Source organism: Larus michahellis, chromosome 9 (genome assembly GCF_964199755.1).
Source record: "Larus michahellis chromosome 9, bLarMic1.1, whole genome shotgun sequence".
NCBI lineage: Eukaryota > Metazoa > Chordata > Aves > Charadriiformes > Laridae > Larus > Larus michahellis.
In genome coordinates, this window is record NC_133904.1 from 11,216,547 (window position 1) to 11,230,126 (window position 13,580).

The 13,580-nt window shown below is 42.6% G+C and overlaps 1 protein-coding gene across 1 annotated transcript in view; it reads left to right on the forward strand.

Moving 5' to 3' along the window:
• The window catches only part of HDGFL3 (HDGF like 3), a 38,656-nt gene that overhangs the window by 12,641 nt on the left and 12,435 nt on the right, over positions 1-13,580 (forward strand). The window contains exon 2 of the mRNA XM_074600908.1: positions 10,481-10,557. Coding sequence (XP_074457009.1) covers positions 10,481-10,557 — 77 coding nt within the window. The remainder of the gene's footprint in view (positions 1-10,480; positions 10,558-13,580) is intronic.

The window sequence follows — 13,580 nt, forward strand, 5'->3', positions numbered from 1 at the left end:
CTGCCAAGGGAGAGTGCTAAGCTCCCATGCTTAGTATGGATGCCATTCCTCATTCAGAGTGTTTTAAAAATTTAATATTAATGTATGCGGGAAAACAGCTATTACAGTTCCACACGTGTAATTTGTCCCTTGACAGCCTGTATCTTTTTAAAATCATCATTCCTTTAAAATTAATCTTCTGATTACCCCTCCAAGTCTGGTATAGAAATGAGAGAGAGCGATGGCCAGAAGCCCTTGGTGGTGTTTGGAGAAGGAAAGTTAGAGAAAATCAGAGACTTTTGGAAGAAAGCAGATTCTGGAGTAAACTTTGTGACTTCTGTAACATAACTGCAGCTGAGTCACTAGGTTTTGTAGACAACTGGTGTTCATGGAAACACCATATTCTGAGAGGTTATTTGAAAGTAACACAAAATACTTACACATACCTTATACACAAATTCAAGTTAACTTATTGGATAGAAAAAAAGAATGTTTTAAAGTAACTCTTAATCCTGCAAGTATATAAACGTGTAGGCAACTTCGAGCCCATGATTAATCAACGTAAATTAAAAGACAGTACTCACATGCTCAAAACGCAGATTTAGTGTTTGTGATGTAGAATGAATTTTTTAGAATAATGGGTATGCCACCCTAGCAAGTCTGGTCACTACCATATTGATATATTCTGTTTGTCTCTGACATTAATGCCACTTACAGCTCTAAAATGACATCTTTTTGTCTATCATGTTTTTATGATTTCATTCAAGTAATTTTTTTCTAACATGGTTTAGTAATTAGGATTTATGGTCATAGGTCTGCATGTACATAATGGAGTGCTTTGAATAGTTTTATATAAAAAGTTTCATTCCTGTAAGCTGCTGCTTAAGATTTTTATTAATTTTTTTTTTGAGGAAAACGTTCATTTTGATAAATAAGGGTGTTAATCTTTTAGGAACTATCAAAATATAAGCAACATTGCATTTTTGGTCAAAACTAAATGAAAACTCTCATTCTGAGGTTTTGGAAGCAGAAAAACCAGCAGGTGGGAAGGAGTATGACTTGGCTTGGAAAAACTCATTCCTGACTCTCTTTAGGCAGACAGATTAAAATTCCTAAGAGTTTAACCTAGACTGAGGGACTTTGCAAAGAAAGTATTTGACACCGTAATGACAGCTCCTGGAAATCTGAGCAAAGATTGAAAGCAAACCCAGTAAAAATACCAAAGCTGGGTCCAAGTGCTCAATAGAGACCACTGTGACTCCACGAATCTCGTTTCATTCCATGATTTTAGTGACCCAGTTGACACAGGCAAAAGTTCCATCTTAGCAAAATAGTCTGCTGGTTTAATTGGTTGTTTTATAGCATAGATGGTGGCTAAGGCTGCGGGAGTAATGGAAACAATTATTTACAGACAGTTGTTAGGTTTATAGCGATCCTAGGCTTTCTACAGACGCTGAGCTCTTCTGTGAGTACGAGTTCGCAGTTTGTCGGCAGAGGAAACAGGAAAACCTGCCTTTGAAAAATTATTGCAAATCGCTCTAGTTCATTGGCTTTGCAATTAGATTTCATTGCTTCTCATTCCCCCCAGATTGCGTACACGTTGTTGTTGTACCTGTTATTTGCATCACTACAAAATAATTGGCCTGTGTGCCTGTGGTGCTTGGTGATTATACTTATCCTATAGTCCCAAAATCTGGACTGAGGCCTCTCCCCAGCCGCAGAGTCCCAGTCCACCATCTTCACATGAGCACCCTGTGTGCCGTGATTTGGTGCGCTGAGCCTGCCTGGCCTTCTGCGGTCCTCAGCGCCAGGATGGACTGTCTGCTCAGGGATCCCACCATACTTGCTGCCTGCAGAAGATCCCTGTTCCTGTGGCTTCTGCGCTGGGTACCCAGCTCAGCTGGGGAAGGCTACCCGGCCCTGCAAAAAGGTGGGTAGGTAATGGGTAAATTAGTTTATGATACTGCGAAACAGAAGTTTATCTTTCAAAATAGTTGCTTAAATCCTGCAAATAGATATTCTGGTGTGAACTCACACACTCAGGTATTTAAGACCATGAGTCTTTAAGGCGTGTGGGTCCACAGAGGGCAACATAATGAAGCCAGATACATGCTTGGCTGTGTCTCCATTCCCTCCGGAGAACTAGTCAGGACACTCGTGTAGTCTCCTCTCTGCTGGTGCACCCAAACCTCAGAGGGTTGCAGGAGACTAAAAATGTTCTGCGCTTTTAAGGGACAAAGATTTTGTGTTCTTTTTTGATGCGGGCACTTGTTCAGCGACAAGGAGTGTTTCAGTCCCCTGATATTATACTCCTTAGCTGCAGCTGATGGTAACAAAACAGGTCACAGAGGAGACGAGCAGGAAGGTTTTCTGTACCCAAAGGCCCAGGTGATAGTTGCAACCTCCAGAGTGTCAAGCTTGAATCCTCCCTAGCAGGAGCCTGCAGGCAGCAGTGAGTGAAGCAGATTGTTCCCTTCTTTGTCTCTACTCTGTTTGTGTTCACCCTGATGCAAGCTGGAGGCTCATATTCTGGGACCTGCAGTCTCCATCGATCACATTTCCTTACTCAAAACAATTTTAGCCGCAAGCTGTAGTGTCAACAGGGTTTTGTGTGCTTTGTGGGAAGCTGGACCAAATATTGCACAGGGACGCTCGGTATTCTTCAGCCTGGATATATTGTGCCAATCCAATTTTTTTAACTGACTTTTTGGGGAAGTAAATTACATTGGAAAAGAAATAGTAAATTAAGCCAGCCAAGTCTAGGAGACTGCAGCCTTCCAGAAATTTGCTTACCTTTTGGCTTTAAGTGTGCCAATATGAGTATAAGGACTAGCAACACTTCTTTTAATAAAAGCTTGAACAGTGGAATATGGAGCTTTGGATATGTGGAACAGATGAGCCTCGAGTATAAAATTTGGTTGTGTGTATTTGACCAAATGTCAACGCTCTAGGCAGGCTGCATCTGATTGAAAGGGTTTTGATCTAGTTGACTGGCCAAAGAATCCTGTCTCATGAATACAACATTTTTCCTTACAAACAAACAAAATCAATGAAATAGTAAAATTCTAGTGTAAATATTGGAAGGCCAAAAAAATATTCCTCAGTCTAATGAGTTCTTACACCACCCATCCACTCTTTTTAGCAGATGTGATACAGAAAGTGTCAGGGTTTGAGCACTTTGGGGAGGAAGATGATGATACAACTTTTCATGTCCCTTTGGCTTATGAAAAGAGAGTGGCAGGAGAACAATATGGTGTTTGTGAATGTGCAGTCCCTAAAATTTCTTGTTTGTTGATGACTGGTTAATTAGGTTTTATTTGCTGTATGTCTTCCAAACACATTTTTGTATTGCATTTCTTGCACACTTTTAAGTTTCAAGAGAAAAATATTTGTAGTAAGATGATAAAGTAGGATAACCAGATTTTGTCATCAGAAACTGCTTTCATTTGGTGTTAGTGGGCTCACTATGGTTTGCCCAGGTGGATGTACATTGCAAACAGTATTTTGATATCTGAGAAATAATTCAGACAAAGGACAACCAAGCTTCACTATGCCTAAAGAGAAGAAAAGTAAACACAAAATGCCTCAGAGCCGGCAATATTTATTGAAAGTGAACAACCTCTCCCCACCCATTCACAAATAAAAAGTACTTTTGTGAGCCGTGAAACTTAAGAAGTTTATTTTTCTCTGGCTTGCCTTTATGTGGATTCCCTGTTGTCTGATGTTTTGGTTGAGCCTGCATTGCAAGCTGTCTCTCAGCGTATGGGCTACTTGTCTGTCCGTCTTCTGATGGACAGCCTATTTATCACAAAACGTGGGGAAACTTAATATCTCTTTGGCTTTTCTCCTTTTGGCTGGTTTGGCAAAATTGTCTGATGTGTCCCTGAGTTATTGCAGGTAAGAGTTGGACTGAAAATAGTGTGATCGCATCCTTTCCTTTCCTTAGGGAACAGACTGGGGGCAAAAAAATCCTAGTGGTAGCACCATTGCTTCTCTCACAGTGGCAGGGAAACACTTCCTTTGGAGAAAATGGAGCATTTTTGCAGCAGTCTGTCTTTGGGCTGTGCTGACTGGGAGGATTACACTTTGGTAACCTGAAATCTGCCTTTGGCAGAGCTGGAAGTATTTGTTATTAGTAGTACCTAGCATTTTAGCAGTGGAGTTCAAGTGCTTTATAAGGAGAACAGTACCATAGCCCTGATTTGTAAAAGTGAGGCTGAAGGAGATGCAGTGATGTGGCCAAGGTCATCCCAGAGGCCAGTGGCAGAGATAGGACTGGTCTTTGTGTCCCCCAGTCTCCTCCTCTGACAGTCTTCTGTCCACCAGCCACAAAAGCTCACAGAGGACTTGAGTCACATGAATAGATCTGTTATCTACAAAGTCATGCATATAGATACCAGTCACGCAGAACTAAGCTTTGGCCCCATTTTCATATTGAAGATTAAAGCAGCTCTGCAGAAAGTGTATTTCAGCTTTCTGTCTTAAAAATATGCTGCTAATTAGGGATGTAAAGGGGCTGAACTCAGCTGCAAGACTGCTGATCTTTCCTAGTGAGACGTTGCCTGCCAGCATTGTTTGGACTCCAACTAACCCTTCATTGTCTTCTATCTCGTTGAGGTCCTGAGCATGCACAGAAAAAAAGGAGGATTGATGTCTTTATATTGTCATTTCTGGCTGTCTGCAGGATACCCTTCAGCCATTTTCAGCAGTGCTCAAAAGTATGCTCTGCTGGTTTTAATCTTGTTTTGCTTTTTGTTTTTGCTGGTGGCACTATTCCATGCCCAGAGACATTTTTAATTTTTACTTTTGTAGCTGTGCAATTCCACCTTATTAAGTTGGATTCTGCTTCTGGTCTCACCCTTCACAGGGTTATCTTTTTTAATGGGTGAAAAAGTGCATATGCCAGCATTCCTCGCTAGGAGTTCTAGTATGTGATGTACATCGGGGAAGGAGTTGTATTCTGCTTCAAATGTCATATAGTCCTGATAAATGAGAGAAAGATCCTGCAGTCTCCAATCAGCTTTAGTTGAATCACTGTTCGATTTAAGTACTACAGAATTTGACTCACAGTTTTTAGCTTGGAGGAGGTTGGATTTTTATTTTTTTTTACATTTTAGGATCCTCTGGGAAAAAAAAAAATTTACATTTTACAGAACAGTATTTTAAATAATGGTTTAGAAAAGATACTGCCATACTGCTGACTCCCAGTAGCATTAGCTATTAAAAAGCATATTAAATCCATCTGAATAAACTGTTGTAGAAAAGCAAAATATCCTATTTTAATAATGGATTTTGAAGAGTATTGCTTTTATCCATCTAGACTTTTGCTAATAAGCTAACTGCAAAAGATCAAGCTGCTTGCATGTGTTGGGCAATAATAAGCAACACAAACCACTTTCCAGCAAAAATACTATAGGCCTTTGCTGGACTGCTGTGCAGTGACTTCAGGGATTTCAGTGGGAGATACTGATCTCTGCAATGCTTCTGTGTGCTTTTGCCAATCAAAGGCATTTACAGTATGTCAAAACAATCAGTGATTACTGCTCTGCAGTTTTAATTCCCTCATTTTGCAAAATAAAAGAACTGGTTCTTGGGGTTTCAGTGGCCACACAAGCATCTCTGCATGCTGAAGTAAAGCTTTCTTGTCTATACATCTGGACCTGATAGGTATTTTTGCATAATACCTTTTTTTTGCAGTGTAGTTGGAACATAATGGAACAGGGTCTAGTCAGAAAGCCACCCTGACAGCCTGGAATTCCTGCTTCTGAATAGCAGCTTAGCCACAGCACAGAGATTTTGTGATAGCCATACAACATGACACCTGCTGTCCCTCCAAGTGGAAGAAGATGCATCTGGGATGCCCTTCCGCCTTGACGGGCAGAACTGCCCCTTTCTTGACTGCTGCAATAACGTAAACCTCCACAAAAAGCTGCTTTACATAGAGAAGCAGTGAGACAAAGCTTGCCATTTTCTCTCTGTGTCGGAGAGACATGTTTCCCATTTCGCAGGGAATGTAGAGCTCTGCAGAGCAGAACACCCAGGCGGGGGTGCAGCTTCCTCTGGTTCTGCACCAGCCCTCCCAGGGAGCTCCTCCGCCTGGCTGGAAGATGCCACGTTATCCCACAGGCAGGCACGGGGATGATTTGTGCTTCTGGGAGCCACTGTTGTTCTCGGAGGGCAGCTCCGTGCTGTCCTCCGCGCAGCGCTGCGGCGCCAAGTTCCAGTCCAACCCACCCAGCCAGTGCCTCTCTCCCCAGGGTCCCTGACCTCACGGCAACTGGCAAGAAGATGTTGCAGTACAAGTACTGCCAAACCCAGCCCCTGAGAACCGGTTGGAAATACTACCTGAGAAGTCAGCAGTTACTCAGCACCGGGAGCGAAATATTCAGGCTGCATATACATCCCAGCCTGTAAACTACAATGTAAGGAGGCAGATTTCATGCTTGCACATTGGTAGTCCCTAGCAACACCATCTGATAAAGCCCTGCTCTGGTTTGAGAGGTCCAGGTTGAGTTTTCTGTTCGGTGTTCCTGACCCTAGAAGCCTGGCATTTGTTTACCAAAAAAAAAGCACAGTTACGTCTTCAAAGCTCTGCTGCTTGGTCGGCAAACAAATGCTGGGAAGTGCAGCTCTGCTGAGGTTGTGCAAAAAGAAAGCAATTGTTATTCATTAAGCAGATGACAGCAATGGGAGCAAAGGGGATAAAACTCGAAATCTGAAACCACCTGCTTTAATTTTAGCCATAATTGAAGCGGCTGCCCATGACGTTGCTGATGCACGTATCAGATTTGCACGCCATGCGCTGCTCTCGCTCATTTCTGTGGCAGCAAGCTGCAGCCCACTGTCTGCTCTGATGCGGGAGGGGATGGAGCTCCTGTTTGATTGCAGGTTATAACGGGCACTTTAGAATCTGTTTGCTTCCTTCCAGGAGCAAAATGCAATCACGGCCTGGCTCTCTGATAGACAGATGCTTTAGTCATTAGTGAGGTTTCTGTGACTACAACGCTGTGTCCTAGCATGGGTGCACTTATCTCTTTTGTTCCTGATTCGAAGCAGTGATGCTTTTCTCGCTCTTGTGCTCACGCACTCGCTCTCTTTCTCTCCCTCCCTCTCTCTCTGTCTTTGATCTTGCTGATATGGGGGAAAATACCAGATCCAAATCTCCAGCATACTTAACCAAAACATCTTGTAGGATGGGAATAAATTGTGACTGAGTGCAGCAGCTGGGGACTGCAGTATGGTTGCTTGTACTGCTTGCCTTCTGTTACTACACAACAGCAGCAATCGTCAAGGAGTGCTGAGGCTGTTCTGCAGCTAAATAAGCACTCAGGGGCTCAGCATTCACAGAGGGCTATGGTGGTTTCACTGGGAATGGGTGGACTGTGCTAAGCTCTCCTCTTGTCTCTCTAATGCAGGATTCGCCTGAAACAGGTAAAAAGGGAACAGATCTTTCCTAATGGTAGAGGGTCTCGTCCTTCACTAAATGCCCTGGAGTTTTTGCCACGGAGTTAAATGACTGTAAGATAGCAGTGTCACTTCATATTCAACCTCATTACAGCACTACTGACATAAGCCTGAGAGCTGGGAGCTTGCTGCAAAATCAGTGAAGGCAGGAAAAGTCTTGACCTCAGCTGCACAGTGAAATGTTAGAATGGGAGCATTAACAGTCTATCCTTGAGCTGTTTAGTGCAGATTTATACTGCATGTGTTTGTATGTGTATGCCAACTTTCAAAAGCTATGAAAAGCTTTTTTATGGTTTCCTGTGATGATACACAGTCAGGGGGATACTCGGATGAATAAAGAAATATGCCACGAAATGGGGAGCAGGTGAGCTGCGTGAGAGATGTGTGTGCTGTCCTTGGTTGATTCGGTGCTGCTCCTTAGCTAACAGCGTAAAGTGCTGGAAATACGACACGAGGCTTAACGCCGCTTGGGATGGTGCTTAGGAGAAGATCCTCACTGCTTTGGAGCACAGCACGTCGTGTGATGTAAGATCCCCATTCCCTTCTGATCAGCGTTCCCTACTAAGCATGTCTTCATTCCTCCGCTTTACTGATCATTTACAGCTGTTAGCTTTATTTCATGAGAAATCCTAAAAGGGCTGAGGCAGTAACTGGACTGCGCTGTTCTGTAACGCAGCCCAGAGCTGGCCCCGCGTTTCAAGCAGCCGAATGAGATTCGTACTCAAGTCCCAGCAGACATTGTTCATCTCTGTCGTGGGAGCCCACATTTTTCTGGGGTCTAGTATCTCTCTGGGCATCTTCCTTGTTGTAAGAAAGAGGAAGGTGGCTATGGCATCCAGACAGTTGAGGTGTATTACCCCCCTACTTGGTAAACTGCCAGCACAGCCTTTTTTGCTCTGACGCGTAGATACTTCCATCTTTAAGGAGGCATAGAATGTGTTGCAGAGTGGGACAGGCTATCTCCCTGACTTGCTATCAGTTTGTAAAGTGAATTGTGGTGTTTTTCCCCTGCAGTCTTTTTATCACTGTTATAGTCTAATAACTGTATTTAAATCATGAATTAGTGAGCAAATGATGTGCCCAACCACATTATGGGCACTTACTTAAAAACAAGTAGTTAATGTCAGAAAATAATGAGTTCTAAAAAAATATCTTTGGCAGTCTTTCCTCTGTGTATTCCTGGTGACGAAGAGGACACCGAACAGCCTGTCAGGTCCTTTCAGTTCCTTCTTACACACAGCTGAGCTACAAATGAATGCACGCTTCCATCTTCCGCCAGCGTGCATCTTCCTTCTATGTGCGTTTAAATAATAGATTCTCCTTTTATTTATCAATTCATTAGCTTTGTTAAGTAAAAGAGGTTGGGTAACTGCTGTGCCCACAAGGTGTGTGACACTTCTGACCACTACGGATGGTCTCCTGCAGACCATGCTGGGCAGTGAGTGCATGGTGACACATGGCCCAGCGTGCCAGAGCCCCGCCATCCACACGCCTGGGTTGTGCCACTGAAAAGAGACAAGGCATTGGTTTGGAAGTGCTCTTATATCCCCTGATTTTGGCATAGCTTCAGAGAATGCTCCACTTAGACCTAAAAGATGGTAATTTTGCAGAAAGAAGTCTTGTGATGTTACAGCTCTACATGTGGCTTTGGTTTCTCTGTCCCCAACGGGTGTCCTTGAGAAAGACCAAAAGGACTTGAATTCTTATAAAAGCTTGTACTCCTTAGAGAGCTACATAGCCAGCAGATGCTTTACAGTGAAAGAGAACATCCTTGGAAGACAATCTGGTGTTTATTAATCAACAAGAATTCAGTGTTTGGGGTCCTTCGGCAGGAAAAGAGAAGGAAAGCACATGTGGGCCTGGCCTCCTGAGTGAAAACATGCAGGTTCCATCCCCATGCTCTGCTGAGGAGCAGATTTCATATAGCATTGGTATGTCAGCACTTTGCTCTCGGTTCCAGTGACATTTGGCAGGATTCAATATGCTTATGTTGAGCTTGAGTTGCCTAAGACCCAGGCAGCAAGCCATTCACCTGCTCTCTGGTGCAGCCCCATAGATCTCTAGATTCATTAGGCTCCCTCTTAAACGAACAGTTCTCTGGACCCTTAATTTTAGACGCCCACATGTGCTTAGAAGTGCCATTTCTGGGAAAGCAGGCGCTTAGATCTTATTGAAAGCTGCGTTTCTGGTTTATGTGGGCAGTCACCTGGACTCTGTTATTGCTGTTGTAGAGGACTGAAAAATTAGATACGGACAAAACTAAGTCATGGACCTAACCTCCTGCCTCGTGAGCAACGCCCTCAGTCAGACATCGGAAGATGGGGTCTAGGCACTGCTCAGCCTGGGGGGTTTGTCCCAGTTCCAGCTATATCTCAGGAGAGCACCCTCACCATCCCTCCCTTAGCTGCTCTGCAGCTCCATCTCGAGAAATACGAGGCCAGGGATAAAATGTGAAAGAAGAGATGGAGTACAGAGGGGAGCGGTGACCAAAAATGGGTATTAGGGTGCTGCAGGGGAAGGAGAATCCCAGGCCCTCCTCCCTGGCCTGCGTTACGCATTTTACACTGGGTACCACCATCACCACCAGGAAGCACCAATGGGAGATTGTCCGGTTTTCCGGCTGCGGAGTCTCAGAGATACCATCTGTTCCCCATTTGTTGCAGAAGTTATTCAGGTGGCTGTGTGAGACAGACAGGATTACTCTCTGGGCTTCGGTGCCTTTGATGAGGCAGCATCTGAAGTTAACACTTAAATTAGGCAGACTTGATTTTATTGCCTTCGTGTATTATAATGCCCGTGAAATCATTAAAACTTTTTCTCTGCCCCTTGGTCTTCTGTCGTCTCCCTGTAGCGTTTCTGTCATATGCTGACTTTGTGTGACCTGCCTGCCTGAAAAATCAGCAGCCGTCTCCCCTTCCCCACCCAGCACACAGTGGGACCTCCCAGGGCCGTGGGATACCTGCACTAGCTTGGTAGGGATTCTTGGATGAGGGATACCACATTTGGGAATAATCCGTTTTCCATTTCTGTCTCACAGATTGATGAACTCCCTGAAGGAGCCGTGAAGCCTCCAGCAAATAAATACCCCATCTTCTTTTTCGGGACTCATGAAACGTAAGTGAATGAACACGATCTTTTCCTTTGAAAATGTCGTCTTCCACTGCAGCTAACAGCATCTCCACCAATTTTATTGTAACAAATCCTGACTGAAGCCATTGGGAGCCTAGAGATAGGTCCTATGGGCCCAACTCATTTGTATTAACACGTGGAAGCGAGACCTGAAAGTAGATAGGAACGCTGCTGCGTGGATGGTGTACCATAGTCTAAGCATAAATAATAACCAATGCCTGTGCTTCCCATAAAGAAAAGTGTTGGCATAAATTTGTTAAAGGGTCATCTGAACTCAGATGCAGGGGCAAAAATTTTTTACTTGGATGTAGACGATGGCAGAGATCAGGCTGCTGTATTGGGACACATTTGGGTTCATGTCCTGTGTGAGAACTCGCTTGGTAGTTTGTAAAATGAAAGGAAGCAGACCTCAGAATCTCACCCAGTCTTCACATAGCTTTAAAATATGTGCATTCCTGTGGGATTTGTGCTGGGAATACTGTAGGATGGGGCTCTCAGAAGTCATAGAAGAACTGAGGTGGCTGAGCTAATAGGGAAAGAAAGGAATCAGAACAAAAAGGGGAAGTTAGGTCTGGTAGTAATTGCTACAAAGTACAAAATTATGATGTACACATCTCTATTTTAAACTATGTCTGAGGTAGTTAAAAAAAATCAGTTTCCATTTTGCATGAAATGTTTACATTTTAAAACTTTTCCTTCCTCACTTGCAGGGAACATGTTTTCTAGAATTCCTTAAAGAATGGAAAAATGAAAAAATGAAATTCTGATGACATTTGAAATTCAATTTTAGAGGTTTGAAGCTTTATTAAAAATATAATTTTTATTTTCGAATTTTCACATTATTCCAGAACATAATAAGCCCCACAGCCCATATGCCACATTTTATTTTAAAAATATTTAAAGGCAGTTTCTGCTTTATGAAGATCAAAATAGCCCCTCTTTAGTTACAGTATTGCTGTAATAAAACAACCTGATATTTTGATATATTGCGATCTACTACTGCTGTCACAAAATAATCTAAAAAGAATAAAGTTCAAATAAACTTATGATGCTTTAAAATCAGAAACCATTTTTTTTTTAATGGAAACATTTTTCTTGAGAAACATTTTGAGAAAAAAACCTGACCACTTTTATTCTAAAATGAATGAATCTCAAACTGCTAATTTCTTTTGTTTTGGAGATTTTGTTAGCTCATGATCTGACTGTGACATCTGAAACAAGAACACAGCTTGTAGTTACTACCTTAATAATTTAAAAAGCATAATTGTTAAAAATGAACTGTAGATTGCAGCTCCTTAGTTTTATAGCAGAGCAGTGGCAACTGTTACACTCTCCCAGTGGCAATGAATGCATTTCAAACAAAGACATGGTCAGTTTTTCAGTGTTTACTGTATATAAAAGCCTGTAGAAACATTTCCATACATTACTGTTGAGCTAAGTGAAGGTAGCTTGTGGTAAGTTTCATACAGTTTACCTTTGTTATTTGTGTTAGAACTGTTTGCATGTGTTTTTGGCAACAAGGAGACATCTCCTAGTATTAGCAAAAGCGTAGATAAAATAATTTATTCACGTCCCTTAGTCTATTGTAGCCTTTAATATTAAGGAGACATCTGTTTGTTTGGAAATCGCTGTTTGGCTTTCAGGTAGAAATGCATTCTTGGCTTTGTAATTATATAATTGAGATATTTCTCAATGAGACAGCTGAGTGTGGATGCCACTCTCTCTCCCGTGTAGCTAGTTGAAAGGAAGCTCTTTCCCCAGAGACTCGTCATCTGATGCCTTTAGCCACCAGTTGGCTCTGTACTGGCAAACTTCTTGGCCAGTGCGATGATTTAAGTGAATGAAACTTTGCACATTCATAAATGCTGGGAAGAAGCAGGGCATAAATCAGGCATTAATCTGAAATAAAGTTTACAGCAAGGAAGAAATACGATCCTGTGATGAAGGTGTTAGACTGGGACTGAAGAGAATTGGGTTTTCCTGTGGACTTCGCTATCGGTTTGAGTTTGACCTTGGGCAATTCTCTGTGCCACAGAAGCCCATATGCAAAAAAGGGCAACTTCCCAACCTCGTGGTGATGTTACAAGAATAAATCTGTTGTAAATGGTGGAGCTCCAAGATCCCGTGGTAATGGAGACCATAGAGTTAACATTAATTGCAAAGATCATCAGGAAAGTAGGGCAGTGATTATAGTGAAGGGCACTGTGACTTGCTCAGCTCCGGTCATTGGTGACACAGAATCTTCCATGTGGGAATGGAGTATTTTTTTTGCTTTCACTGTTTTTAATTTAACTTACGGTTGGCCATCCCAGTGCCATGATACAGAGCGCAGTAAACATACTGGATATAGCTACCCAACGAAATGGAAATTGTGCTTTTTTTCAGTTTTATGTAAGAAGTTAGAATTTTACTGTAAAGTATGTAGAAAAAACAGGATAAATCACCAGTATTCTTTTTTTATTACTGTGCTGCCTGTGCCTGAAATGAGTTGGCCCAGTGCATAGCTGACTTAGGCTGCAGCAGAGCACAAAATCCCTCCTTTGCTGTGCTGTCTAAAAAACAATTTGGCCACAAGCACCCCGTGTGTCTCATTGTTCCCTTGTATTACTCATCTGCCTATATTTACCCATTGTTTCTTGTCTTATATGAAATTATAAGATTTTTGGGAAAGAGAACATTGTTATTGTGTTTGCACAGAATCTAGCACGTGGGGGGCTTATTCCAAGAAAGAAGCTCCCAGGCTTTCTGGCAGTATAGATAAAAATAAATGCCACCGCTTTCTCTCTCCAGCAGGACAAGGGGTAAGTTTTGGCTCATGGGTTCTAGGCACTCCTGACATGCGTTAGCTTTTCAGAGGGTATTTTTAGGCCTTTCTAGGTTTGTAACACATAGGATTGGAAGTTTGGTCCCTTGCTATCGCAGGCAAGTACGTCATATAATCCCTTTCATAAACTGTTGAAGTGCCAGTTCCCAGCAGCAGTTAATATAATAAATGAGACTTGTTTTAG